The sequence below is a fragment of the Heloderma suspectum genome, chromosome 3 (assembly GCF_057233095.1).
Source record: "Heloderma suspectum isolate Gila_16-S chromosome 3, 16-S_ref, whole genome shotgun sequence".
Classification (NCBI taxonomy): Eukaryota; Metazoa; Chordata; class Lepidosauria; order Squamata; family Helodermatidae; genus Heloderma; species Heloderma suspectum.
In genome coordinates, this window is record NC_139460.1 from 1,245,005 (window position 1) to 1,272,971 (window position 27,967).

Here is a 27,967-nt window from a genome sequence, read left to right on the forward strand (position 1 = left end):
CGCCACTGCTTCCACTGGTGCAGAGTGGCGTCTAGTTCTTCTTCTCCCAACTGCCACCCAGTCCTATCCAGTCATCCTACTCATGCCGAAGGCCTAGAAGCATGTGTGGGAGGAGCGGGGATAAGTCCGCTCTCCCCTCCCTCGCTGTCCTTGCTGCCTCTACAGGGTGTGAAGGGGGGCGGTCCGCACAGGGGCCTCCTGTGTCCCTCACCACCCTCCCTGGGGTTTCCGCAGTGGTGCAGTAGGCTGCCGATGTTGTCAGCCACCCAGCTCGGAATGCCCTGCTCCCTCTGAGCCCCCCCGCATGCTCACAGTAGCTGGGGAGAGATGACTTTTCCCAGCAACAATATTTTGCAAAGTATTTTGGGGTGGCTTGGTCAGGAATGGACAATCAAGACCCCTTAGCTTTCCCGTAGACCTGTTCCTGATGTAGATGGAAACCATTAGCAATGGCTTGTTGATTTGGATCCACATGGTTGGCTGTATCTTGGGCGACTCCTTGGCAGTGTGGCTATGGGGGGTGGGGGCCGCCATGATGAGTTCCCGCACTTCACAATTCGCCACTGCGCCAGTAGGCTTAGGGTCCGGATGCCTGACCAGATGTCAAGAGCACCTTGTGCAGTTCTGTTCTCAGCGAGGGAAGGGTAGTAGGGAACCGTCACGTGAGAGGAGAGTTGCATGTTCGAGAGGGCTGAGTGAATCATTCTATAGGAATGCAAAGGAACACCAGACAAAGGTGTACAGGCTTGAGCAATGAGTAAGCTAGATAAAGATCCACCGAGTTCAGCATTCTGCTGACACAGTGGCCAACCTGCTGCCTCTGGAAAGCCCAGAAGTAGGACATGAGTGCAATAACACACAGTCATGTTCCCAGCCACTGGTATTACAGGCACACCCTCTCTTATACCGGAGGGAGCATGTCGCCATCAGGACCAGAAGCCATCAACAGCCTTATTCTCCATGAACAAAATTACGCATGGTGTGGAGGAGGCCGATAGGGACACATTTTTCTCCCTTTCCTATAATACTGGAACCTAGTGGGGGCCTCCCACAATGCTGATGGGTGGGAGATTCAGGACAGATAACAGGGAAGTCCTTCACACAGGACACAGTTAAAACACGGAATTCACTACCACAGGATGCAGTGATGGCCACCCATTTGGAGGGCTTTAAAAGGGGGCTGGACAATGGCTACTAGTCCTGGTGGCTTTATGCTGCCTCCAGGACCACAGGCAGTGAGCCTATGTACACCACATGCTTGGGAACATGGGCAAGAGAGTGCTGTTGCACTCATATCCTTCTTGTGGGTTCCTGGTCCACAGCTGGTTGGCCACGGTGGGAACAGAATGCTAGATGAGATGGACCCTTGGTCCGATCCAGCAGGGCTCTTGTTACATTCTTGTGTTCTTATGAGGTATCAGTGGGTCTAACTGAACTTTATTTGGAGTGAGGGATATAAAACTAAGAACATGAGAGGAAAAGCAGATGCACAAAGACAGGACAGCCGTCTTAGGAATGTCGCATTGGATACGTTATGGCATCGCCGTCCTTAACATGACATTGACAACTTTATGTGAGTGGTCCTGGAATGATTTCCTTCCAAACTGGAAACATTGATGAACACTCCAGCAAGGATGACTGTGCACGGACCCCCGATCTGCCTTGGAAGCTGCTGCATGGCCTCCAAGGCAGGCCCGGTTTGGCTTGGGCTGATTTGCCCACCCGGCCCGACTTCGGCCCTGAACCTGAGCAGGATTTGGGTGGCCGCATCCCGCCCTGCGCCACCCGTGATGCCCCTGAGCCCCAAAGCACCTCACCTGGGCTGCCGCGGCCCCTTCCTCCACCGCCTCCGCTGCCTCCGCCTCCGTCACTGCCACTTCAGCAGTGGCGAATGCCCGCAGCAAGAGCCAGGGCGCGCCCAGGGCTCGGGAGCAGGCGGCGGCAACGGCTATGGTGTCGCTGGTGCCCGCGGAGGTGGCGGCGGTGACGATGGCAACAGTGATCGGTGGCTCATGGAAGGAGGCGATGGCGAGGACGGTGGTGGTGGCAGACAGAGGTAGCGGTGATGGTGGCAGAGACGATGGCAGCATTGGGGTGGCGACAGAGGCGGGCGCAATGGCGGCAGCACCGATGATGGCGGCGGTGGCGATGACGACGACGGTGATGGGTGGCTCAGGCGAGGAGCTGGATGCGCTATTGTGGCTAGGCAGGGTGCCAGAGCTCCGAACCACAACAGTGTGCTTCGGAGAGCCCCCAGCCCACTCCAGGTTGCTTCGCACCCCTTCTGCTGTGCCTCAGAAGGGGCCCAAGCGGCCCGCTTCACCTCCGGCTTCAGGCCTCAGCTGAAGTCGTGCACAGCCCTACTAGCGATGGGTCTGCTGAGAGAGACTTTGGCAGGGGGAGGGGAAGGGCCATCCAGATGAGGGCCCAGGGCTCCGCAGGGGCCTGCGCGACGCCTGTCACTGGTTTTCACATTGCTATTTTGCATCCACACGATGCAACGTTTGCGTGGCTTGCGTTCTGAACTGCAGGAATGGACTCTTGGAAGTATATGTTTTTCCTGGAACTGCTCATTTTGTGTGTGGTTGAACATTTTGCATATGTAAAAAGTGGCCATGCTAGTCCATGAGAAAAATATCCAAAATCCGCAGTTAGGCCAGAGGTTTATTAGGACCAACCCAAATTCCACAAAATTCCAGAACTCTTGATCAGGCTAAGTGGTACAAAAAGCAAGAGATGGGGAAAAGAAACAAAGTCCAGAAATGTGGCCAAATGTTATTGTCATGAGATCTGCAGTTTAGAGAGACCCATCCTCAAAATGGAGATTTACTGTCTGAATGAATGAGTCATTGGCAGGGAGGGAACCAGAGGAAGATTTTCAGCCACCTGAAGAGAGACTGCACTGAGGGTTCCATCCCCTCCAACCACTAGGTAATACTCAGTTTGACTTAAATTGACGTTTTTACCTAGTGCACCAACTAAATTAACCTCCGGTTTTATTAATTTAAGGACTGTCATGTTTCTCTGCACTTCATGCTGCCTCAAGAACCAGTGCAGTTCTCCAGAGGCAAGAGGCAGATTAGTTACAGATGGCCCTAGAGCTTTTCTGCATGAGGCTTTTAACCTGCACCTTTACCGAGGCTTTTGCTTCCGGATTCTTTGTGGGATTAAGATCGGCTCCTTCAGATGTGCGTTTTTTCTGGAGTCTTTCTTTCTCTGCCTTTCTATATGTTCCATTACACAACCACTAGGTGGTGGTGTGGCATAGCAGAATTGCAGAAATACACCAGGGTTTCATGCTGCTGTTCGCGGAAATACCAGACTTTCCTAATTAGAAAAAACACACATGCTGGAATGGTTGCAAAGCATGGGAGAGGCCCTGGAGGATGACATGTAAAACACCCACAAACTACCGTGAGCGAGGAATCACAAGCACACAATAAAAGCTTATGTACAAAGGCGTAATGTTCCCAGAAATGGAGACCAGACATTACTTTTCCAGCCCAAAATGCATTGATAGGTCTAGTCTGCAACATGTAGTACCACTGACATCCAGTGCATCAGGAGACTGGATAACAACACTGAACTCCACTGCAGACTCATCATACACTATTCTACCCCCCTCCCCCAGTAAAATGAGAGTAATGGGAATAACAACACTGGGCTGCTTTGCATGTCTGACATGGCCCACACCCAGCCACAGCCCTGTCGTCGGTAATGTGAACGTAATGCTGAAGAACTTTATCCAAGGGGTGATTGTTTGAATGTTTACAAACTCGGGGACAGAGCTGAGTTAGAAGGATCAAGACCCCCATTCTGTGCTCCAACCTTTTCCTTTTGGGCAGACACACAGCTGTCCAAGCTGAGCTACGCTAGAGTCGCAACCCCGTTGTCTCCGCCCTCAATGACTGTAAGTAGGGACACCACAGACTGCATTACTCCAGAGGCTTGATTGATTCAGGGCCCTGTCAAAGTAGATTCTTTGGGTTATCAGACGAAATTAGGCCACTTGTGAAAGGAGTGACAGTTTACTGATAGAAAATGGATGCAGAATAAAAATGCAAAGAATGGTCACCCGTCCTTCAGCCCACGGAGCTGGCAACTCCCTCAGAGCTGGTGGATGCCAGGGCCCCAACCAGCAGCATATTGGAGGTCGTTCCTCAGACCCAAGGGTCTCCAGGTTGGTTGTGCACACTCCCTTTGGAGCAAAGCCACATTGTTTAGGCCTCAGCTCAATCTTTTATACTCTCTTCTGAGATTGTAGGGCATGCCCCAAAGCATTGCAGGCAGGTAATCAGTTACCTTTCCCTGTGACTCGGAAGGTCCAACATTACAACACGGGGGGAAGAAATCCTCATTTTCTCAGATTGGAAAGCAAAGCAAACAGAGGAAATTAGGCAGCAGCATAACTGTTGACCTGAGGACCATGCCCTTATCGGCGTCTGGCAGCTGGCAATTGGTAGCATGCGGACTGGTGCCTGCTTGCTTGATACCAGTCTTTCTCTGTGAGAAGCCTACAGCAGCTGCTCTACCCTAAGAGACAGGAAACCGCTCTAAACAGGCTCATGTCCATTCAATCCACCGCATGTAGGGCTGCTCACCATTTCTTTCAGTATCAAACTCGCTACACTGGTGTCCGGCTAAGGCTCGAGATCAGGCAAGAAATCGCCAGTGTGGCCCCAGACTTCCGTCTGTGGATTGCTGCACTCGCCCGCTTGGCACATGCCACATCAGGCAGGTGTGGGGTCCCTGATCCCTCACAGCGCCACAAAATGGCGGCTCAGCCTCTTCCATAACGGCCAATTTTATGCAATGGCAGCCATGAAGCGGCCATTGGTGGAAGACAACGGGCGTAAGCGGCCACTGACGCCTGCGGTCTTGCGGAAAGGGTGGCTTTGCGGATGGCCACCGTTTGCATAAAACCAGCCGTTATGGAAAAGGCTGAGCCTCCATCCTCGTGCAAAATGGCAGCTCGGTGGGGGATCAGGCGGCTGCGCACCACTCACTGGGTGCTTGCGGACTGCCAGCCACTGGTGACACATGGTGAGCGGGGCAGGCGGCCAGTGTGTGCTCTGGGCCATGGCGAGCTTGCCCATCCCTCGCTGCAAGCCCCTGAGCTCCAGTCCAGAGAGGGAGGTGTGGCGGCAGCCTGCGCTTCCCTGTCCTCCCATTCTGCCTTCTTTGCTAGACAGGCTTTTCTTTGGGGGGGGGGGAAGGCTGGGAGGCCTCAGGGCAACTCGTATCCTGCCCTCCCCTGTCCCCTCCCCTCCCTGCCCACCAGAATGCCCCCCCCACTCTCCAAGGTTCAGTCCCTGGCCGCAAAGGCAGCTGGCACAGTTCTTTCCATGCTGGCTGCGAGGGGGAGGGGGCTGGAGTGCAGATCCCCCCTCTGAGGCTGAGCGCCGTCTCTGACCCCAGACTTACGGGGTCTGAAGGATCCTATGTCCCCCCCCCGTTGCTATCTAGGGGCCACGGGATTGCTCCCTGAACTCTTGGATATCTGAACCGATTTTCTGAGGCAGCAGCAGTCACCTCCCCCCGTCTGGGAGAGATGGTGGAGCAGCTGACACCCTTCCTGCGCTGCCCCCGCAGCCGGCCCGGCCGGCACCTTCCTTTTTTTGCATGTCATGGTGTAGTTGGTTGCTGTGCTCTGATGGGCCACTGTACGCTTTCAGTCGCGCCTCTTCATGTCTCTCCATGCCTCCCCTTCACGACACTTGTTTATTACTTTCTTCTGCTCACCTTTGTCCAGCGGAAAGCATCCAAAATGTCCACACCAAAAGAATCCTGATAGGCGGGAGCGAGGGGGCATGTGTCCACCTGATGGAGGCAGTGGGGGGAGTGTTGGGGGCCAGAACATACCAAGGCTGGGCGGCAGGCGCTGGCAGAGCGCTAGGGGCAGGCCATGCCAGGTAAGGGGAACAAGGGAGAGATGTGTAGTATCTGTCCCCTGCTCCAGGTCTGTCCAGAGCCAAAGGATGGCTGGGGGAGGCGTGACCCCATCTTCTGGCCTTCGTTTGCTGCTTTGCAATGCCAGGTCTGTTACCCAGAAAACCTCCCTCATCCATGACATGATCCTGGATGAGGGTGCAGACCCGGCATGTATTACGGAGACCTGGCTGGCCGAGGCTGCTGCTCCAACCCTTGCAGCCATGTGTCCAGCCGGAGTTTCGTATGCACAGCAGCCGAGGGCTGGGGATCGGGGAGGGGGAGTGGCTGTTATCTACCGAGAGTCCTTGGTCTTCACCAGACCCCCTCTCCAGGAGACCAAGGTTGCTGAGTGCATGTACTGGAGGTTGGGCCCGAAGGGCAGTCTGGGGATTCTGCTCGTGTACCGTCCACCCCGCTGCACGACTGACTCCCTGGCAGAGGTGCTTGAGGTGGTCTCTGATGTGCATGTACAGTCCCCTAACTTACTGGTGTTGGGGGACTTCAATGTACATTCGGAGGCCATCCTCACAGGAGCACCTCGGGACTTCATGGAGACCATGGCCTCCTGGGAGCTGCACCATATTCCAACTGGGCCCACCCATGTAGCCGGTCATGCACTAGACCTTGTGTTTGTTTCTGGAGAAGCGGGGAGTGATCTGGAAGTCGGGGGTATATCCACCACCCCCTTGTCATGGTCAGATCACTATCTGGTGACGTTGGACTTCTCGGTTCCACAACCCCTCCGCAGGGGTGGAGGACCCATTAAAATGGTCCGCCCCAGGCGTCTTATGGATCCAAATGGATTCCTGAACGCGCTTGGGGATTCTCTGGGGCACGCCAACGGCCACTCGGTCGAGACCCCGGTGGGTGGCTGGAATGCCGCAATCCCTGGGGCATTAGATCGGGTGGCTCCGAAACGCCCTCTCCCCCTGAACAGGGCTCGGACTGCACCATGGTTCAGTCCGCGGTTACGAGCTCTGAAACAGGAGGCGAGACGGCTAGAGCGCCGGTGGCGGAGGTCTCGCTCCAAAGACGATCAGACACGGGCTAGAGCTATATCTTCAGCCTATCACGTGGCGGTGAAGGCAGCAAAAAAGGAATATTATGCTGCCTCCATCGCGTCTGCAGAGTGCTGCCCCAGGAGGCTGTTCCAAGTGGTCCGGAGCCTGGTCGGTCCTGTGGCTCTGGAACCGCTGGAGCATTCTAAGGCCTCCTGTGAGGCTTTGGCAAGGCACTTTGCAGATAAAATTGATCAGATTAGGTGTGTTACTCTGCACACTGTGGATACAGTTAGTGAGCAAGAGGCGGCCTGTGGCAAACCGGTTTTGTGGGATCGGTTCCAGCTTCTTCCTCCTGATGAAGTGGACAAGGTGCTTTCATCTGTAAGGCCGACCACCTGCTTACTTGATCCTTGCCCATCTTGGCTCATTATGAGCTGCAGAGAGAGACTGGGTGAAGGGATCAGGGCGGTGGTGAGCGCCTCCCTTGAGGAGGGAGTGATGCCATCAGCCCTCAAGGAGGCAGTGATAAGACCGCTCTTAAAGAAGCCCTCCTTGGATCCTCAAGTTCTGAACAACTTTTGCCCAGTCTCAAATCTGCCATTTTTGGGCAAGGTGATTGAGCGGGTGGTGGCGGTGCAGTTGAAGGCACACTTGGAAGAAACTGATTATCTAGACCCATTTCAGTCGGGCTTCAGGCCTGGGCATGGGACAGAAACGGCCTTGGTCGCCTTGGTGGATGATATGAGGAGGGCTCTGGATAGGGGCGAATGCTCCTTCCTTGTTCTCGACCTCTCAGCGGCTTTTGATACCGTTGACCACGGTATCCTCCTGGACCACCTGGAGGGGTTGGGCATTGGAGACACTGTATTGCGGTGGTTCCGGTCCTTCCTCTCCGGCAGGTACCAGAGGGCAGCACTGGGAGAGGAGGTTTCGGACCCGTGGCCACTTACTTGTGGGGTGCCACAGGGTTCCATCCTCTCCCCGATGCTATTTAACATCTATGTGAAGCCACTGGGGGCTATCATCAGGAGGTTTGGGGTGCAGTGTCATCAATATGCGGATGACACGCAGCTCTACCTCTCATTCAAATCTTCACCAAGGTTGGCCATAGAATCCCTGTCCAAATGTCTGGAGACGGTGAGTGGCTGGATGGGGAGGAATAAGCTGAAGCTTAACCCTGACAAGACCGAGGTACTTTTGGTGGGAGACAAGAGGAGGCTGGGGGATGTTGACCTGGTGTTGAATGGGGTACGGCTACCCTTGAAAGACCAGGTCCGCAGCCTGGGGGTCATTTTGGACTGCCAGCTGTCCATGGAGGCTCAGGTGTCAGCTGTGAGCCGGACAGCGCTGTATCAACTCCATCTGATACGGCGGCTGCGCCCCTTCCTTCCCAACCATCTGCTCCCATCGGTAGTACATGCCCTGGTCTCCTCTCGTTTAGACTACTGTAATGAGCTCTACGTGGGGTTACCCTTGAAGACGGTTTGGAAGCTGCAGCTGGTACAGAAAGCGGCGGCTCGCCTGATTAAAGGCAGCCGCCGGCGAGATCACATCACTCCAGTGCTGAAGGAGTTGCACTGGTTACCAGTTGTTTTCCGGGCCAAATTCAAGGTGTTGGTTTTGACCTTTAAAACCCTATATGGTTCCGGCCCAGCCTATCTTAAGGAGTGCCTCCAGCAACACCAGACAGGCCGCTTAACAAGATCAGCCTCAGATGGCCTTCTCTCTGTCCCACCAGCCAGGACAGCTAGACTGGTGGGGACGAGGGAGAGGGCCTTCTCTGTGGTGGCCCCCACTCTGTGGAACTCCCTCCCTAGGGAACTCCGTCATGCCCCCTCTTTAATGAGCTTCCGTCGTGCATTAAAAACGTGGTTGTTCAGGCAGGCATTTGGGGTGGGTTAGGGTATTTAAAAAAAAAAAAAATTATGGTAAAATTTTATTGTTTTAAATTGTTTTATGGGGGTTGTACATCGCCCAGAGTGGCTGGGTGACCAGTCAGATGGGCGATTAATAAATTTAATAAATAAATAAATAAATAAATCACACTCTGCTTATGTTTATGTCCTCCAGTCCTAGCCACACGTTGGCACATTCTTGCCAAGAGGTTAGAAGGGGTGTAGCTCTCTCAAGTTCCTAATTCCCCCTTTTCTGAATTGCTTGTCCTCAGTCGCTACTTCCTCTTTTTAAGTAGCCAGGCTTTATTTGAGCCTTGAGGCTTTTCCTTGGCAAGGGCCCCTAACTTTGGTTAAGCCAGATTTGGAGAATTTCAACACATTGATCTCCTTCACCATCCAAGAATGTCCAGCGGGGCAAATATTTGGAGTGGGTGGTCTCCAGGGTCGACATGGAGCAACTGGTGCCGTGAACGCCCCCGGAGCTCTGTCAAGGGCAGACAAATACCGCCAGGACGCCGCCTGTCATGGTCCACACGTGTGCTCCCGGGTGGAGCCGAGAGCAGCGCTGAGGGTCTCTTCAGCGGCATCGGAGGGTTTCTCTTTGCTGGGTCCCCATGAGTCTCCTTCTGGTCATTAGCGCTGAAGCGCGCATGACAGAACAGGCCTCCCGCCATTCCTTGGCGTTTGATCAAGTGCTTACATTACTTACTACTTTGAAAGGCATCTGCCTGTTGTTTGCATGGGCAGAGGAGGAGGAAATGCGGAACCTTGTTTCGCCCAGTGTTGCGCCAACCAGCATGAGCAGAGATATAATGATATGTTGTCCACTGCATAGTTTAACACGGGTTGTGACACCAGTTCAGGGCCTGATCCATCAGTTGAGCCAATGCATTCTCATCCAGCCTCTGGATTGGTGACAGCCAGGATCAACTTTTTGCTTTAAAATGGGCAAGATCAAACAACCTTTCCAAAGCTCTGTAGAGTTCTGTATAAAGACATTCGCCCCATATGGGGTGATGCTCACCAGGAAGCTAAAAGCACATCCCCACCCCTCTGCAATGCCACCGCCAGAGGGCTGCCAGTCGGCAGATACCTGGATGAACCTTTGCTCTCACCCCACCTGTAAAGAGCAGATTCCGTTGCCCAGAGGGGGACTTCTGAGGGAGGAAGAGCTGCTGTGCTCACTGGAGCGCCAGCGCTGGAAGCTGCGTCTCCCACTCAGGCAGGTGCCTTGTGGCACTGGCAGAAGCAGGAGGTGCCCCGCCCAGGGCTTCCAGGCAGACCGGGCCCCCGCCGGAGGCTCCCCACATCTCCGAGAAGGGGATGAGGCATCCCGGCGCCGAACTCCTGGCAGCTCAGCGAGGGGAAAGGAGAAGGGGCCCGTCTGCATGCGGAGCCTCCCTCTGGGCCTGCGGCATGCCTCTGAGGGATCTTTCAGCAGCAAGGCTAGCCCGACCTGGCATCAGACCGGAGGCCCCTCTAGGCCAGCAGTCGGATCCCGCAGTGGCCAACCAGTGTCCCAGTGGGAAGCCCACAAGTGGGACGTGGGCACCAGAGCTCCACTGAGCTGCTCCCCAGCAACTGTTCCTGGGGCTGCCGGCGCCGGCGCCGCGACCCTGGAGCAGCCTGTAGCCATCGGGGCGAGAAGCCCCGCCCATGGCCTCGCCCCTGAGAAGCCCCGCCCATGGCCTCGCCCCCGAGAAGTCGCGCCCATGGCCTCACCCCCGTCAGCATCTGGCCCCTCACGGCCACCCAGCAGCGGCAGGCCCCACAGCCCCCCGCACTGCATGAGGAAGCCCTTCCTGCCCCTGTCCTGGATCTGCCCGTCCGGCCCCGCTGGGCCCCAGTGTTGGGGAGGGGGAGGAGAATGCCCCCTCCCCGCTTCCTCCACGCCGTGCGGAGCATCATGCGCCTCCACCTTGTCTTCCCTCACTTGCCCTCCTGCTACGCTAAACAACCCCAGACGCTGCAGCTGTTCCTCGCAGGCGGCACCCGGATCATTTCAGCTGCCCTTTTCTGCCTCTTCTCAAGTACTGCAATATTCCTTTGAGGCACCGTGACCAAACCTGTGCACAGTTTCCAGTTGGGTCAGCAATACTTAGGTCTTGTGAAAGGTCCCGTGTAGCCCTCTGCTGTGCCTGGAACGTGCATTAATCCAGTCAGTGTGGGGATAGCCGAGGCCGCCCATACTCCCCAGCCGCCTTTTCCACCAGGTTCTGCACAGCCACTCAATATGGTGCTGGACATTCAAGTTAGTTTTGGCCTCTCGGCATCGAATCAGGGAAGCCACCTCCAGGTCACGGAGTCGCAAGACCGCACCCCCAGCTGCAAGCACAGGCACGTTGTTTCATGCCCACACACGAGTGCAGCTGCTCCTTTCTGGCCAAGCCAGTGCTGTTGTGAGCCCGGCAAGGCCTTCTGTGGCATGGAGCCATCATGACCAGGAGCCGCTGAGAGCCTTAACCTCCATGAATTTGGTGATCCCCATTTAAAGCCACGTTACGTCAGTGGCCAACATGACATCTTGTGGGAGGAAATACCACAGTTGTGTGAAAAAGTCCTTCCTTTCATCTGTCCTAAATCTCCCACCATTCAGCTTCACTGGATGACCCTGCTGGGCTCTAGTATTATGAGGGAGGGAGAAGAACTTCTCCCCACCCATTTTGCCCTCACCATGCCCCCCTAAGGCTGGTCCCCAGTTTTAAATCATAGAGTTGGAAGTGACCCCAGAGATCATCTACTCCACCCCTGCTCAATACAGGCTCTGCACTGCAGGGCGCAGCTACAGCATTCCACTACCACCAGCTAGAAGCCTCTTGCTCTCTCCCTCATCCATACTGCAGAGCTGAGCCCAAACCAGTTCTCTGCCACTTCCTTAGCCAGTGGTGTCACTTTCCTCAAGTTCTGATGGGTTATTACGTTCTAAAGGCTGGAGAGTAACCTTAACCTTTGGTTAATTCATCTTTTAGATGACAGAACACTGAAACCTGCCTGATAGAAAACAGTGAATTTATTCCTGGAAGAACAGAGAAAAATCAGGAGTTAAGAGAATAGCATAGAAATAAAGATTGTGTATGAAGTATACCTGCTTTCGAACTGTGGTGCTGGAGAAGACTCTTATGAGTCCCCTGGACTGCAAGGAGGTCAAATCAGTCAATCCTAAAGGAAATCAACCCTGAGTGCTCATTGGAAGGACAGAGACTGAAGCTGAAGCTCAAATATTTTGGCCACCTAATGCGAAGAGAAAACTCCCTGGAAAAGACCCTGATGCTGGGAAAGACTGAAGGCAAAAGGAGAAGGGGACGGCAGAGGATGAGATGGCTAGATAGCATCACTGATGCAATGAAATGAACTTGAGCACGCTCCGGGCGAGAGCGCAGGACAGGAAGGCCTGGCGTGCTATGGTCCATGGGGTCACGAAGAGTCGGACACGACTGAACGACTGAACAACTACAACAATGAAGTATACCTGACATAAAGCAAGATCTCGCCTGTCCTTTGGGGTCAGTGGGGGGGGGGAGGGAGAAGTGTAACCTACAGTAGGGGCTTCTAGATGAGGCTTTGAAGGCTCCAGAGCCCCACCTCTTTCATGGAAGCGTTTGGTGTTGGGGGGGGGGTGTCCAGGTGACGACATCTTCCATTTGGGACCCTCATGTGTCTTCTCAAGGCTTCTCCCACCTTTTTCCTGATGCCAGAGCATTCAGAGATGCGCCATCCACACCAGGCTTGGGGAAGCAGAATCACAGAACCCCAGCATTTCGGTGTGGGAAGGGGCATTGCAGGGTATCCAGTCCAGCCCCCTGCTCAGTCCAGGAATCTAGCAGCAAAAGCATCCCTGACAGATGGCTGTTCAGCCTCAGGTGAAAGAGCCCCCCCGCCTCGCAGTCCCTTTCACCACTGAACAGCTCTGCCATTCAGAAGTCTCTCCCAACATTTAGCCAAAATCCGTTCCCCTTCAGTTTCCACCCATCCGTTCCAGTCTTGCCCTCCGAAGCAACGAGGCAGGAGCCTGGCCTGCCTGTGGCATGAAAGCTCTCCAGATACTAGAAGCAGGGAGTTCCTCCAGGGTGCAGAAAGAAAGGCTTCCTGCAGCTGGATCATAGGAGTCATGGGACATGCACCAAACTGGAGTCCTTGGGTCGGAGCCCTTGCAGCACCCGTGTGCGGATCTGGTGGGTCCTTGCCCCATAGATGACTGGGTTGAGCACAGGGGGAAGAAAGACGTAGAGGTTGGCAATGAGGATGTGGGCACAATGGGGGATGTTACGCCCGAAGCAGTGGGTGAGGAAGGAGAAGAACGCTGGAGTGTAGAAGATGAACATCACAGCCACGTGGGAGCCGCAAGTGCCCAAGGATTTGCGCCGGGCCTCCTTGGAGGGGAGCCGGAAAACGGCCTGCAGGATCTTCACATAGGAGATGCCAATCAGGATCAAATGCAGCACAAGAAAGGAAGCAACAAACAGGCCAAAGATTGCATTGATCTGGATGTCGGCACAGGCCAGCTTGGCAATGCCCATGTGCTCACAGTACGTGTGGGTGATGCTGATGTGACCTCTGCAGAAAGGCAGGTGTCCAGTCAAAACTGCAGTAGGCAGCATGAGGATGACAGGCTTCAGCTTCGGCACAATGCCGGCACACAGCCAGATCACCCGGGCCCTTGTCAGTACCGCGGAGTACCTCAGGGGGTCGCAGATGGCCACATGCCTGTCAAAGGCCATGGCCAACAGCACTGCAGACTCCATCCCCGTCAAGGTGTGGATGAAGAACATCTGGGTGAGGCAGGCACCAAAGCTGATCTCCCCGCGGCCAAACCAGAAGATGGCCAGCATTTGGGGCAGGGTGGAGGAGGAGAGGCCCAGATCGATGGTGGAGAGCACGGCGAGGAAGTAGAACATGGGCTGGTGGAGGCTGGCGTCTGTCTTCACAACGAACAGGATGGTGAAATTCCCCAGGAGAGCAATCAGGTACCCAGCACAGAAAGGGACGGAGAGCCACCCATGTGCCTCCAGCCCTGGGACTCCCAGCAGGATGAATGTCGTGGAAGAGGAATGGGTGCTATTGGGCAGCCGCATCCTTCCATGGGTGACCTGCTGTGTGCCAATCTCTCTCAGGCCTGAAGAAACACCGAGCAACAGACCAGGGAACACCACCAGCCAGGCTGTGAGATCTGGTTGCCAGGTAAGTCATGCCTAGGCTGGCTGGCAGGGAGCCCCAGCCTCCAGCGCAACTCTGCTGCACAGGGACACCGCATGCAGCTATTCAACCACCGGAGAGGGGACAGACGCCGAGAGCCCAGCTGGAGACCCCTGGCTCCTGAGCCGAGCAGAGCTCAGCATTCATGCCTTCTCCTCAGAAAGCCCATGGGGCCCCCTCCTGGCCTAGGCCTCAGGGGCCTGGAGGCTAACTGTGGGGCAGGGACTCTGAGTCCCCAGCTGGCCCAGAGCGGCTGTCTTGTGTGGATACGCAGAGACGTCTGTATTCACACGAAGCAGCCCTGGTCTCATGGGCACAGACCGATGCAGGACTCAGTCTGTCACAAAGCTGGCACTGAATCCTGGCGAGGTGGAGGTGCTGTGGGCAAGCGGGTAGGGAGTGACGGGCACTCCTAGCTCTGGAGGGGGCCGTGCTCGCCTTGAAGGGGCAGCTGCGCCATGTGGGGATGCTCCTGGCCCATCGCCGGCCCTGGAGGCCCCCGCGCCCTCCATGGCCACTGCACTCTAGGCTGGCACACCAGCTACGCCCGGTCCTGGACAGGGGGAGCCTGGCCGTGTGAGCCCAGCATTGACAGCCTTGGGGTGGGGCAGCCCGTGAGGCTGGCTTGGAAGCTGCAGCCGGTGCGGACTGCAGTGGCGAGGCGGCAGACGGGGGTGTCGCTGCACACACAGGATGCCTGGGCTGAAGGGTCTGCACACACAGGCCGCCCCTGCTGCCAGGCATGGCTGAGGTGCTGGTGCCAGTATACAAAGCCCCACGCAGCAAAGGGCCTGGTCCCTCGAGGGCGTCTCCCCTGTGCCGACCCCCAGGTCTCTGCGGCCTTCGGGGCAGGTCCCCTGGCCCACGCTGCGGCCTGTGGATTCCCCTTGGGGGCAACACAGGGATGGGCCTTCCCACAGCGCTGCCCGCCCTGTGGAGGGCCTCCCCTCAGGGGGTGTCAGGGCCAATGCCGCTGTGGTGGAGGCAGTTCCTGAAAACAATCTACTTGCTTTGGCCTTCCCCAGGCATGAGCGATCGTTGGATCAGCTGCATGAGACTATTGTGTGTGTGTGTGTGTGGGGGGGTTGTTTTTATTCTTTTATAAACCATTTTAAGATTTGTTTCCAATGAGAAGCAGTATACAAACATTGCAAATAAATAAATATATACATACATACAAACATAAACCAGGTGGGGCTCTGCAACGGCATGTCTTACCCATAGGGGGATTGTTTCTTAAGATTTGGGGGGTCACTGCCAACCTTGGGGTCCCCCCTGGGTCTGCAGATGCTTCCCCCTTGTGTGTGGGGTGGCATCTGAGCTCCACAAATGTAGGAAAGACTTGAATAAGAAACAGAACTGCTGAGACAACCCTGCCTTTACACCACTCTATGGTATGACCACGCTTGGAAGGCTGTGCACCGTTCTGGTCACCACACCACAAAAAGGGCACCATAGAGCTGGGAAGAGTGCAGAGGAGGCCTACCAAAAAAGTTCGAGGGGCTGGAGCAACTCCCCTGTGCGGAAAGGGTACAACATAACATCTGGGGCTCTCTGGCTTAAAAAAAAAGTGAGTAAGGGTGGGGGAGAGTAATGATGGAGTAATTATAGAAATATATAAACTTATGCCTGGTGTGGAGGAAGCAGATAATGATGATGATATTATCCATTCAGTCATGTCCGACTTTTGGCGATTCTATGGATCATCTCTCTCCACGTATCCCGATCTTGTACTATTTCTTTGAGCTGTTCCATGCTCTGGTTGGTATAAATTTTGATGGTATCTAGCCATCTTCTTCTTTGGTGGCCAGGTTTCCTTTTTCCGCTAACCAATCCGAGCATAATTGCTTTTTCTAGTGAGTTCCTCTGCATAATATGGCCAAAATAAGTCAATCGCAATTTCATGATTTTTCCATCCAGTGACATGTCTGGGTTTATACATTCCAGTACTTGCTTATTTGTTATCTTAGCTGTCCAAGGAATGCACAGGAGCCTTCTCCAACACCACAGCTCAAATACATCAATTCTCTTTCTGTCTTGTTTCTTCATTGTCCAACTTTCGCATCCATAAGTAACTATGGGAAACACGGTGGTACAAACTAATCTGCATTTAGTTGTCAAGCTGATGCCCTTGTTTTTCCATATTTGGTTCATGCTCATCATTGTTGTGCGACCCATCGCAATTCGATGTTTTATTTCTGGGCTGCATTCACCGCTATGATTGATCTGCGATCCTAAGAAAATAAATTCTTCTACACACTCAAACTCTTCACCATCAACTACTATGCTGATATTTCCATTCTTCACAGTGGACATGAGCTTGGTCTTTTTGATGTTTAAGGAGAGGCCAAACTTCTCACTCTCTTCTTTGATTTTCTTGACCAGACCTTCTTTGGTTTCTGAGAAGAGAGCTGTGTCATCAGCATAACAAAGATTATTTATAATCCTTCCGCCAACCTTTACCCCCATTTCTGTTTCTTTGAGCTCTAATTTCCTCATGATCATTTTGGCATAGAGGTTAAAAAGAAAAGGTGAAAGAATGCAGCCTTGCCATACTCCTTTCTCTATTTTAAACCAATCAGTATCTCCGTATGATGTTCGAATGGTGGCTTCCTGATTTGTGTACAATGATTGTACTAACTTGACCAAATGTGCTGGTACCCCCAGATCTCGTAGTGCTCTCCATAACTTGTCATGCTCAACACAGTCAAAAGCTTTCTCGTAATCAATAAAGCATAAGTAGATAACCTTTTGATATTCATGAGATTTTTCCATGATCCCTCGCAGATTTGCTATGTGGTCATGAGTATGACATCCCTCTCAGAAGCCAGCTTGAACGTCTGGTAATTCCCTTTCAATGGTCGGTACCAAGTGCTTTTGTATAATCTTAAGCAAAATTTTGCTAATATGAGGTATGAGAGCAATTGTGTGGTAATTGGAACAGCCATAGCCATAGCATCTTTGGAGTCTCCCTTTTTTAGTAGTGGAATAAACACTGAACGTTTCCAGTCCCATGACCATTCATTGGTTTCCCAGACTTTCTGACACAAAACTTTGATAATTTTGGATGGTACAGGCCTTAACAATTCTACAGGGATGTTGTCAGTGCCTGGGGCCTTGTTGTTTGGTAGTTGTCTCATAACCCACACAATCTCTTCCTCAAGAATGGATGGTTCTTTTTCCACTTCACAATCCTCAGCATCCAGCAGCAGTGTGTCTTTGCTACCAGCTCTTCAGTATATTCTCGCCATCTGTTCTTGACATCTTGTTGGTTGGATACTTCCCTTTGCTTGTTTTTAATAGTACCTTTGCGAGCAGTAAATGATGTTTGAATCTTTTTAACTTGCATAAATGCATTCCTGATATGGCCTCTCATGTAGTCCTCTTCTAACTGTTTGCAACGTTCGCCCAATAGACTTCATTATCTTTCCTTGCTGCCCCCTGGAAATCTGCATTCAGTCTTCTTGCGACTTCCCATTTTCCTTTTGCTTTGGCTATTTTTCTGTGCTCTGCTATTTTGATAGTTTCACTCAAGAGCCACTTACACCAATAACACTAGAACCTTATGGGGTCCTCCCTTGAAGCTGACGGGTGGAGAGTCAGGACAGATCAGAGGAAGTCCTTTGTCGCACCGTGCAGAGTCAGACTGTGGCGCTCACTACCATGAGACGTCGTGACGGCCCCCAAGTGGGCTGGCTTCAGAAGGAGACGAATGCATGGGGAGGAGGCGGCTCTCCAGGGCTGCTGGTCCTGGGCTACGTGCTGCCCCCAGCGTCAGAGCCAGGACACCCGTCTATGCCAGTCGCCCCTCCATGGCAGGGGCATTGACCCGGAGGCCCGCCGGCCACACCCGGCACCTCTGCAGCCCCGCCCCATCCTCCGGGCTCCCGACAGCCCAACCCTCCCCCCACTGTTGGCCAGTCAGTGGGTTCCCAGCTTTGCCTGTTCTAAAAGGCTGAGATGCCCCTGCTAAGGCTAAGGTACTTGCAGGAAGAGCTTGAGGCTATGATATGCTGGGTGGGGGGACTCCGCCCTGGCCCCCTTTGCTTTTGGCCCCTTCCACCACCAGAACGTGGCCCCTGAGAGCGTCTTCAAAACTGAATTTGGCCCTTGAGCGAAAAGAAGTTCAACCCTCCTGCTCGAAGGGGTTCAGGCTAATTCACAGGGGCCACGTGAAACAGGTGCAGCTGTCTGGGGAGCAGTATGGCTTCTTGGGAATTCGAACCCACACCTCTCCAGTCCACCACCCCATCTGCTATGGCTGTCCAGCTGTCCAGCCAGACAGTCACTCAGTACAAGCCTCCAGCGGGCTCATGCAGAGGATCTGTCCACAGGCTCTTGTTCTCTGCACTGCTGGGGCATCCCATGGGCAGCGATGTGGGAACTGCTGGCCTCCTCCAGGGAGTGCCGCCGCGCCACCCTCACCATTGCGGGGATGCATCCTGCAGCCTGTGAGCCAGCTGGATCAGGTGACTGGGGGGCCAAGAGGGGTCCTGCTGTGTGGCCAGACACCCAAACATTCTGCTAGTTTTGATGTGGGAAAGAAAGCTTCGTTCTTGCTTGGGAAGCTCCAGGAGAAGCCTGCTATACGAAGGGTATAGTGTTGCCGCTGACATTTAATTATGAATTATGACTGACAACTGTGTAGCAGACTGATAACTCAATTGTATGGCATATAATGTCTCACGTTCAGCTATCATTTCAGCCACTTATCTTCAGATGTATGAGACAGTCCTCCTGATAGAGTCCTCTGAAGGCCTTTTAAAGAATTGTAATTCTTGAAAAGAATTTCTGCAATGGAGGGCGGCCATTCATAATATATTGGGCCAAAACACGTTGCGCTTCCTAAAGAAGAAAATTATTTTTCATCATTTTGAGACTAGCTCTCTCCTTTTGGATCTAATTTGGATGCTTTCCAGGTTTCTCATACTTTCCACTTCATGAGGCTGTCACCTCTCTGGCATAACCATTGTTTTCCAGGCTTAGGGCTTCTTCACACGGAGCTTTTATCCTGCTATTGAGATTGCTCACTCACAGAAGTTTGTGGGCCCTTTAGATGACATTGTGAACCTCCAGGTCACATCCAGAGGTTTTTCCTGGTTATTCCATCTCAAAAAGTTCTGGAAATAATGAACTATTTAATTTGGATTGTTATGCTATTTAAAGAGCCACTAGATGGCACTGTGTCATCAATCTGTATGGAACCTCGGCAATTAAAAGCTTCCCCTCTCAGCAATCACGCGGTCGCTGTCTGGGAGCCCTCTGTAAATGTGGAAAGGCTCCACAATGGGAAGACTGTGGGGGTTTTATTTTATGTAAAGGCAGCCCAAATGGCCTTTATTCCATTTTTTAAATAGATCGGAGATAATGAGGTATCAAATTACCCCACTTGTTTTCCCCCTGAGTTCCCTCCCTGAAAAAGGAAAAGCTGCCGAAAGAAGATGAGCAGGATCAATGAAAGATATGGACGACTCAGATAAGGGGGAAGGAGGGGGAAAGGGAGGGGGGAAAGAAAGCGCGCATCAAGGGAGTCCCTTGTGATCCTGCATTTAAAATGGAAGCAGAAAGCCCCACTTTGAATGCGGGATTTTAGGCTGGTGTGGAGATGCTCCCAGTCAGCTTCCCCCTGCTCCTTCTTCCGTCTCTTTGCCAGGCCCATGTGTCTCTCACTCTGCTCGGTCCCATTGCTGGTCCCCTGCCTCTGCCCTGCCATTCTCCATGTCCATTTCCCTCCTTCTTCACTTTGCTGTCAGGACCTCTTCTCCTCCTGCAACTGGCCAATCACACCAGACCGTTGTTTTTAATGTGTCTGTCTTAAGAATGCAAATGATTGGTCTGTATGAATGAAATTTAAACCTATAAAATGCCTCAGTCTAATCTCTTGAATGTATGTTTTAATTCCTTTCAATGAATTACTACTGGGTGAAGCAACTGTGTCTTCAATCCCCTTAAGGTGCCAAGCTTTGGAACATTCCATGCGCCCTGTTAAAATACCCCTTCAAGTGTCAAGTCTGCATGACTGACAGTGCACACTTGGGCATACATCTGTGTAAACAGGACACTTGGTAACTGCTGACCTAATATAGCTGCTGCTTCTCACTCAGCTACTGAGTCTGAACAACCCATCAGTCATATTGTAACCCCAAGCAGTTTTATTCTCGATTCCTTCCCTAATTATGCCTAACATGGACTTTGCCTTTTTTACACCAGCTGCACGCTGGGTTGACATCTTCATCGACCTGCCCACCACAACCTAGGGATGGCAGAGAATTCCGCCATGGATTTCAGTGAGGCCGAATCCACTGGCATTTGGCCCCCTGAAATCCGTGGCGGAACCACCTGCCCCCCGCCCCCCCGCAGATTCCCCCCGGGACGAAGCTTACCTGGGGCGGATGTTCTGGACAGCGCCGGCTCCGGCGGCGGCTGGTCTTTCGACCGGCTGCCGCAGCCGCCATTTGCACCTGCTGTTTGCTGTGATAGGCTACGTAAGTATTTACGTAGCCTATCACGGCAAGCAAAAAAAACAACAAAAACAGCATATGCCAATGGCGGCGGCTACAGCGGCCGCCATTTGCCTTCCCTATTTTTCACCGTTTTAGCCTACGTAAATATTTATGTAGGCTATTACGGCGAAAAAAAGGGAAACGCAAATAGTGCCCACTACGCTATTTGCGTTCCCCTTTTTTTTCACCGTAATAGCCTCCGTAAATATTTATGTAGGCTAAAATGGTGAAAAATAGGGAACACAAATGGCAGCCGCCGTAGCCGCCGCCATTTGCGTATGCTGTTTTTTTTTTGCCTGCCGTGATAGGCTACGTAAATACTTATGTAGCCTATCACGGCAGCCTGTCTGGACACAAATGGCGGCCGCTACAGCGGCCGCCATTTGCATCCGCACCAGCCAGTCCGTGGCCGGAACTCTGGCTGCAGACGGCCCTGGCCGGCTGCTCCGCAGAGCTGCTGTCGAGCGGAGCCGGCCAGGCAGAATTCCGGGGGGGAGGACTGGATCGCCTCCCCCCCTGTTGAGAATTCCAGGGGGAGGGATGGAGCGCCTCCCCCCCACCGCGAATCAATCTGCGAAAAGGTACGTGACTTTCGTACATCCCTACCACAACCCCAAGATCTCTTTCTTGGTTGGTCACCATTAGCTCAGATCCCATCAGGCTATACTTGAAGTTGGGTTTTTTGCCCCAACATGCATCACTTTACACTTGCTTACATTGAACTGCACTTGCCACTTGGATGCCCATTCTCTCAGTTTGGAGGGATCCTTTTGGAGCTTCTCACAATCCCTTTTTGGTTTAACCACCCTAAATAATTTGGTGTCATCTGCAAACTTGGCCACTTCGCTGCTCACTCCTAATTCCAGAGCATTTATGAACACATTGAATAGCCTTGGTCCCAATATAGATCCCTGTGGGACCCCACTATTTACTTTCCTCCTTTGGGAGAATTTACCGTTTATTCCTACTCTCTTCTTTTCTTCTTTAACAAGTTACTGATCCATAGGAGGACCTGTCCTCTTATTCCTTGGCTGCTAAGTTTGCTCAGGAGTCTCTGGTGAGGGACTTTGTGAAAAGCCTTTTGGAAGTCCAAGTAAACTATGTCTACCATGGACCCATCTACACCCAGCCTTTACTTCAGGGCGAGGTCTCTCATGATAGATGACACAGTCGCGACTTCACAGCCATCCGTGGTCTTCGCCTGGAAAATGCAGAGTTCCAAGGAGTCATTTTGCTGTTATGTTTTTCATTTGCTATGGGTTTCCCTGTGCTTGTGAGCCTCCTGTCCCTTCCCCAAACTGATTTTGCATTTTGCAATGGGCGCGTTGTAGGCATGCGTAGTGCCTGCGTCACTCTGTGATGCCCCTTTACTTCCCCCATCCCTTCGCAGCTGCTCAGTTACAGAGGCACAGAGGGGTGTGTTCATCTATTTAATCATACCTTTGCACATTTTTGCAGCTTTGTCTCTTTGCAATGGTTGCTTTTGGACTCAGTACCCAAGGGATGGGGGGTGGGGTGTCCTGGGGAAGGACCAACATCGCTCCGGCCACCATTTTGAAGTGATGGCTAGGCATGTGCCATCCAACCATTGAACCATCACAAGAGTCTCGGGCTAGGGAACTGACAAACTGATGGTGTGGAAATGACAAAACATCCACCTTTTTACCTAAAAAGGGATGGAAAGAAAGAGCAGAGCCTCTCAAATACAAAACAGCCATTGATCATTTTATTTGCCCTTTTCTGCACTTTTTCCAGCTCTACAATACCTTTTTTTAGGTGTGGTGACCAGAACTGGACACAGTATTCCAAGTGTGGCCACACCATAGAGTTGTATAGGGGCAGTATGATATTGGCAGTTTTATTCTCAATTCCTTTTCTAATTATGCTTAACATGAAGTTTGTCTTTTTTATAGCGGCCACGCACTGGGTTGACATTTTCACTGAGTTGTCTACCACAACCCCAAGATCTCTTTCCTGTTCAGTCACTGCTAGCTCAGATCCCAGCAGGTTATACTTGAAGTTGGGATTTTTTACCCCAACGTGCATCACTTTAAAGTTGCTTACACTGAACTGCATTTGCCATTTAGATGCCCATTCTCCCAGTTTGGAGACATCCTTTTGGAGCTCTTCACAATCCCTTTTTGTTTTAACCACTCTTAAATAATTTGGTGTCATCCACAAACTTGGCCACTTCGCTGCTCACTCCTAATTCCAGATCATTTATGAACAGGCTGAAAAGCAGTGGTCCTAATACAGATCCCTGTGGGAGCCCACCATTTACTTCCCTCCATCGGGAGAATGTAACATTTAGTCCTACTCTCTGCTCTCTGTTCTTTAACCAGTTACTGATCCATAAGATCCTGTCCTCTTATTCCATGGCTGCTAAGTTTTCTCAGGAGTCTCTGGTGAGGGACTTTGTCAAAAGCCTTTTGGAAATCCAAGTAAACAAGGTCTACCGGATCACCCCGTCTACATGTTTATTGAAACTCTCAAAGAACTCTAAAAGCTTAGTGGGACAGGAATAGGGATGTCAGAGAATTTCTCCACGAATCTCGGGGAGGCTGAATGCCAACGCATTCGACCCCCCGAAATTGGTGGGGAAATTCGCCGCCCCCCCGCCCCCCCCCCGGGATGGGACTTACCTCTGTCGAATGTCCCTCTCGGCGGCGGGTCCCAGCGGTGGTTCGGTGGCGTTGCAGTGGCAGCGGCAGTCGGTCTTCCAACGGGCCACTGCCGCCGCCGCTGCTGCCGCCATTTCCAAGTAAAGTAAAAAAAAACAAAAACGTGATAGGCTACGTAACAATTTACGTAGCCTATCACGGCTAGATTTTCAAAGTCAGCTGTGATAGGCTACGTAAATCTTTACGTAGCCTATCACGACTGACTTTGGGGGGGGGAAAGCGCATACGCAAATGGCGGCGCCCATGGGCGCCGCCATTTGCGTTCCTTATTTGGGCACGGGTAGTCTACGTAAAGGTTTAGATAGACTACGGCGAAAATAAGGGCAACGCTATTTGCATTGCCCTTATTTTCACCGTAGTCTACGTAAATCTTTACATAGACTACTTGTGCTCAAATAAGGAACGCAAATGGCGGCACCCATGGGCGCCGCCATTTGCGTACGCGCTTTCCCCCCCCCAAAGTCAGCCGTGATAGGCTACATAAATCGTTACGTAGCCTATCACTTTTTTTTTTCATAACTTTTTTCTTTCGCAGCCGGGGAGACGGGGCGCTCCCCCCCGGCCAGAATTTCAGCGGGGAGGGATGGGGCGCCTACCCCCCGGCCTGAATTTTGGCCGGGAGGGGTGGGGCGCCTCCCCACCCGCCAAGAATTTCGGGGGGAGAAACGGAGCGCCTCCCCCCCCGCCGAAAACAGCTGCGGGACCAGGTATGGGACTTTCGTCCATCCTGAGACAGGAATTACCTTTGTGGAAGCCGTGTTGACTCTTTTTCAGCAGGGCTTGTCCTTCTGTGTTTTATCTTTAATAATGCCTTCAACCAATTTTTATCTTTAATAATGCCTTCAACCAATTGTCCTACTAATTTTATCTTTAATAATGCCTTCAACCAATTTACCCTGAAAAGATGTTAAGCTAACCGGCCTGTAATTTTCTGGATCCCACCCAGATCCGTTTTTGAAAATTCGTGATACATTGGCCATCTTCCAGTCCTCTGGTATAGAGGCTGATCTTAGGGACATGTTCCATATTTTGGTTAGAAGATTAGCAATTTCATATTTGAGTTCTTGAGAACTCTAGGATGGATACCACCTGGCCCTGGTGATTTATTCGCTTTCAGTTTATCAATATGGTTGTGAACTTGGTATTGGAAGATGCCTGTGCATGAATTTGTTTTATGTGTGGAGATCAGTGCACAATGATCAACACATAGTCTTCACAGAAAAAGGCTCTAATCTAATGGCATGAATAACATGACGATTGGTAGTCCTTTATCTGTTGCAGCCTTCATCCGCCTTTACAGCCGTTGTAACATACATCTTGTTATCTTCCACCTGTTCTGCTGTTGTGGACTTTCTTGGATCATTTTTGTCTGGGAAGTCCTACTTAGGTTCCACTCTGCTCACCCCATACGAGGAGGGGGCTAGAAAAGGTGCCCTAACCATAGTCTGCCTCACTCCTCCCTGACTGGATTACCGCGTCCAGTGGGGTCACCACTTAGCGGTCGCAAAAGATAAATGAACTTTGGAACATGGAATATACGGACACTGCCGGACAATACAGATAGTGAACACCCTGAACGCAGGACTGCCATCATTGCAAGGGAGCTGAGACATTTTAACATTGATATAGCAGCACTCCAAGAAACCCGAAGACCAGAGAGGGACAACTGAAGGAAGAAAAAGAGGTTATGCCTTCTTCTGGAAACTACTGCCTGAACAAGAACGACGAATACATGGAGTAGACTTTGCTATTAAAAATGATCTTATGAAGCTCTTGTCAGAAGTTCCTACTGGCATTAACAAACGACTCTCAACCCTCCAAATAAAACTCGCCCCAAACCAGCAGGCAACTATTCTAAGTGCCTATGCACCAACATTAGATGCTGATGAAGACATCAAAGAAACATTTTACTCCCAGCAGGACACCATCTTATCAGAGATACCTAAGGAGGATAAAATTATTCTCCTGGGTGATTTCAATGCAAGAGTTGGGTGTGATTTTAATTTGTGGCCGGGGATTATTGGGGAAGAAGGAGTCAGCAATAGTAACCAGAATGGAATTTTACTTCTGACTAAATTTGCAGAGCATAATCTTGTTATTACCAACACACTCTTTCACCAGAAAAATAAATTTAAAACATCATGGAAGCATCCTCGGTCGAAGCACTGGCATCCCTTAGACTATGTAATTGTCCATGCCAGAGATCATTGTGATGTACTCCTCACTAGAGCCATGACTACAGCTGACGACTGCTGGACAGACCACCAATTAATTCATTCTACGATGGCCATTAAGATTGTCCCTCAACGTAGGCTCCAAGGAAGAAAACTAAGACATAAAATCAACACCCAAGCCCTTCAAGATCCTATTAAGCGAGCCTGCTTTCAAACAACTCTCAAGGAACATCTATCTATGGAAACCCCTGAAAATGTCAAGAAACACTGGAATAAACTGCAGACCTCCATTATCGCAGCCTGTGAACAAACTATTGGATACCAAGCTAAGAAACATCAGGATTGGTTTGATGAGTATGATAGGGAGATTGAACATATTATTGATAAGAAAAGGAAAGCCTTCCAAATATGGCAAAAAGACAACAACTGTGCTGCTAAGAAAAAAATCCACGCCAGTGCAAAGGCTGAGGTCCAAAGAAGAACTAGAGAACTTAAGAACACCTGGTGGATAAAGAACACTCAAGAAATCCTGCATCTTGCAGATGTCCATGATGCACGGGGCTTTTTTAATGCCACAAAGGCCATCTGTTGTTGTTGTTGTTCAGTCATTAAGTCGTGTCCCCGTGGACTATAGCACACCAGGCCTTCCTGTCCTCCGCTCTACGAACTCCTTACGCTGAATAGATGGTGCCAAACTTCTAAGGGACAAAGAGTCTATTGCACTGCATTGCAATTGGAAAGAGCATTATCACAACCTCTTTAACTGTAACTCTATTGTGGCTGACGAGGTTTTCTCACAAATTCCACAAAAACAAACCAGAGATGAGCTTGCAGTATCCCCTAGTTTGGAGGAAGTCAGTAAAGCCATCAACCAAATGAAAAATAACAAAGCTAGTGGACCCGATGGGATCCCTGCTGAAGTTTTTAAAGAAGGTGGGCCTGAAGCTACACAACAACTTCATAAGTTCATCAAAAAAATCTGGATGAGGGAGGAGATCCCAGCAGACTTCAGGGATGCCATAATTATCACTCTCTTCAAAAAGGGCAATAGAACAGATTGTGGAAACTATCGAGGCATCTCCCTTCTAGCTACGGCAGGCAAAATCGTGGCAAGGATTCTTGCAGACCGCCTTCTATCTATCTATCTCAGAAGATATCCTCTCTGAATCCCAAAATGGCTTCCGCCCCTCCAGGGGGACAGTGGATATGATCTTCACTGCATGACAGCTCCAAGAAAAATGCAGGGAGCAAAACCAACCTTTGTACATGGCGTTTATTGATCTGACTAAGGCCTTCGACACTGTAAACCGAACTGCTCTCTGGATCATCCTTCTGAAAACTGGATGTCCTAATGAATTTGTGAACATCTTGCGGCTCCTCCATGACTTCAACAATCTTGGATAACAACGGCTCTCAAAGTGATCCATTCAAAGTAGGATCAGGCGTTAAACAGGGATGCGTCATTGCTCCAACCTTATTTGCTATCTTCATCTAGGGATGTCGGAGAATTTCTCCACGAATCTCCGGCCCCCCAAAATTGGTGGGGAAAGTGATAGGCTACGTAAATCTTTACATAGCCTATCACAGCTAACTTTGGAAAAAAAAAAAAAGCATGTACGCACGGGCATGCCCATGGGCGCCGCCATTTGTATTCCTTATTTGGGCACGGGTAGTCTACGTAAAGATTTATGTAGACTACGGCGAAAATAAGGGCAATGCAAATAGCGTTCTATTCTCATTTCAGGTTGCCGCTACAGTTTTTTACTGGCCTGGTTTGTTTGCCTGGCTGTACTGGCCTTTTGTTATTAGTTTTATATTATTTTAGAGCTGTACATGTCCTCAAGTGAATCCCAGGGGAGGGGGAGGAACGGGGTGCCCCTATTGGAGTCATCTCGGGCACAGGGAGGTATGGCGTTGGGGGCTGGACATGTCAGGGAAGGGAAAGGCAGGACAGATATTTGAAATCTGTCCCATCTTTCGGTCCTTCCCTATACCTCAAAATCTAGGTTGCCCTATCAGCCCACCCTCTGATCTGTTGGTGCTGCTTTTGAATGCCAGGTCAGCTCATAACAAAACAATTATTATCCATGATTTGATTGTGGATGAAGGGGCTGACCTGGTGTGCATTGCTGAGACCTGGGTGGATGAGCTGGGTGGGGTGGATCCATCTCAGCTTTGTCCACCTGGGTACTCAGTGCAGCATCAACCTAGATTGGAGGGTCGGGCAGCGGGGGAGGAGTTGCTATCATCCATAAGGATTCCATCTCCCTCATGAGGAAACCCATCCATCCGAGCACCAGTTTTGAGGGTCTGTACCTTGTGTTGGGCCAAAGAGACAGAACAGGGATGCTGCTTGTGTCCCGCCCACCCCGCTGCCCAGCAGTTTCCCTGCCTGAGGTGGTCTCGGAGGGGGTGCTGGAGAGCCCTCGGACCACGGTTCTGGGGGACTTCAACATCCACGCCGAGGCTATCCTGACAGGGGCTGCTCAGGACTTCATGGCAACCATGGGGCTGTCTCAGTACATCACTGGACTGACACATGTGGCAGGACATACCCTGGACCTGGTTTTTGCTGTTGGGAAGGGGGAG

At 51.7% G+C, this 27,967-nt stretch overlaps 2 protein-coding genes across 2 annotated transcripts in view; one reads left to right on the forward strand and one right to left on the reverse strand.

The window, feature by feature from the left end:
* LOC146349164 (uncharacterized) overlaps nt 1–27,967 on the forward strand; it is a 225,069-nt gene that overhangs the window by 187,601 nt on the left and 9,501 nt on the right. The window contains exon 2 of the mRNA XM_084842114.1: nt 24,887–27,958. Within this exon, the coding sequence (XP_084698240.1) occupies nt 27,650–27,958 (309 nt within the window). The 5' untranslated portion in view covers nt 24,887–27,649. The remainder of the gene's footprint in view (nt 1–24,886; nt 27,959–27,967) is intronic.
* Nucleotides 12,934–15,751, reverse strand: LOC146349170 (olfactory receptor 52J3-like). The gene is made up of 2 exons (XM_084842113.1): nt 15,738–15,751; nt 12,934–13,900 (listed from the first exon to the last, which is right to left on the reverse strand). Exon 2 carries the CDS (start codon nt 13,897–13,899, stop codon nt 12,934–12,936), a length of 966 nt encoding a protein of 321 aa, XP_084698239.1. The 5' UTR covers nt 13,900; nt 15,738–15,751.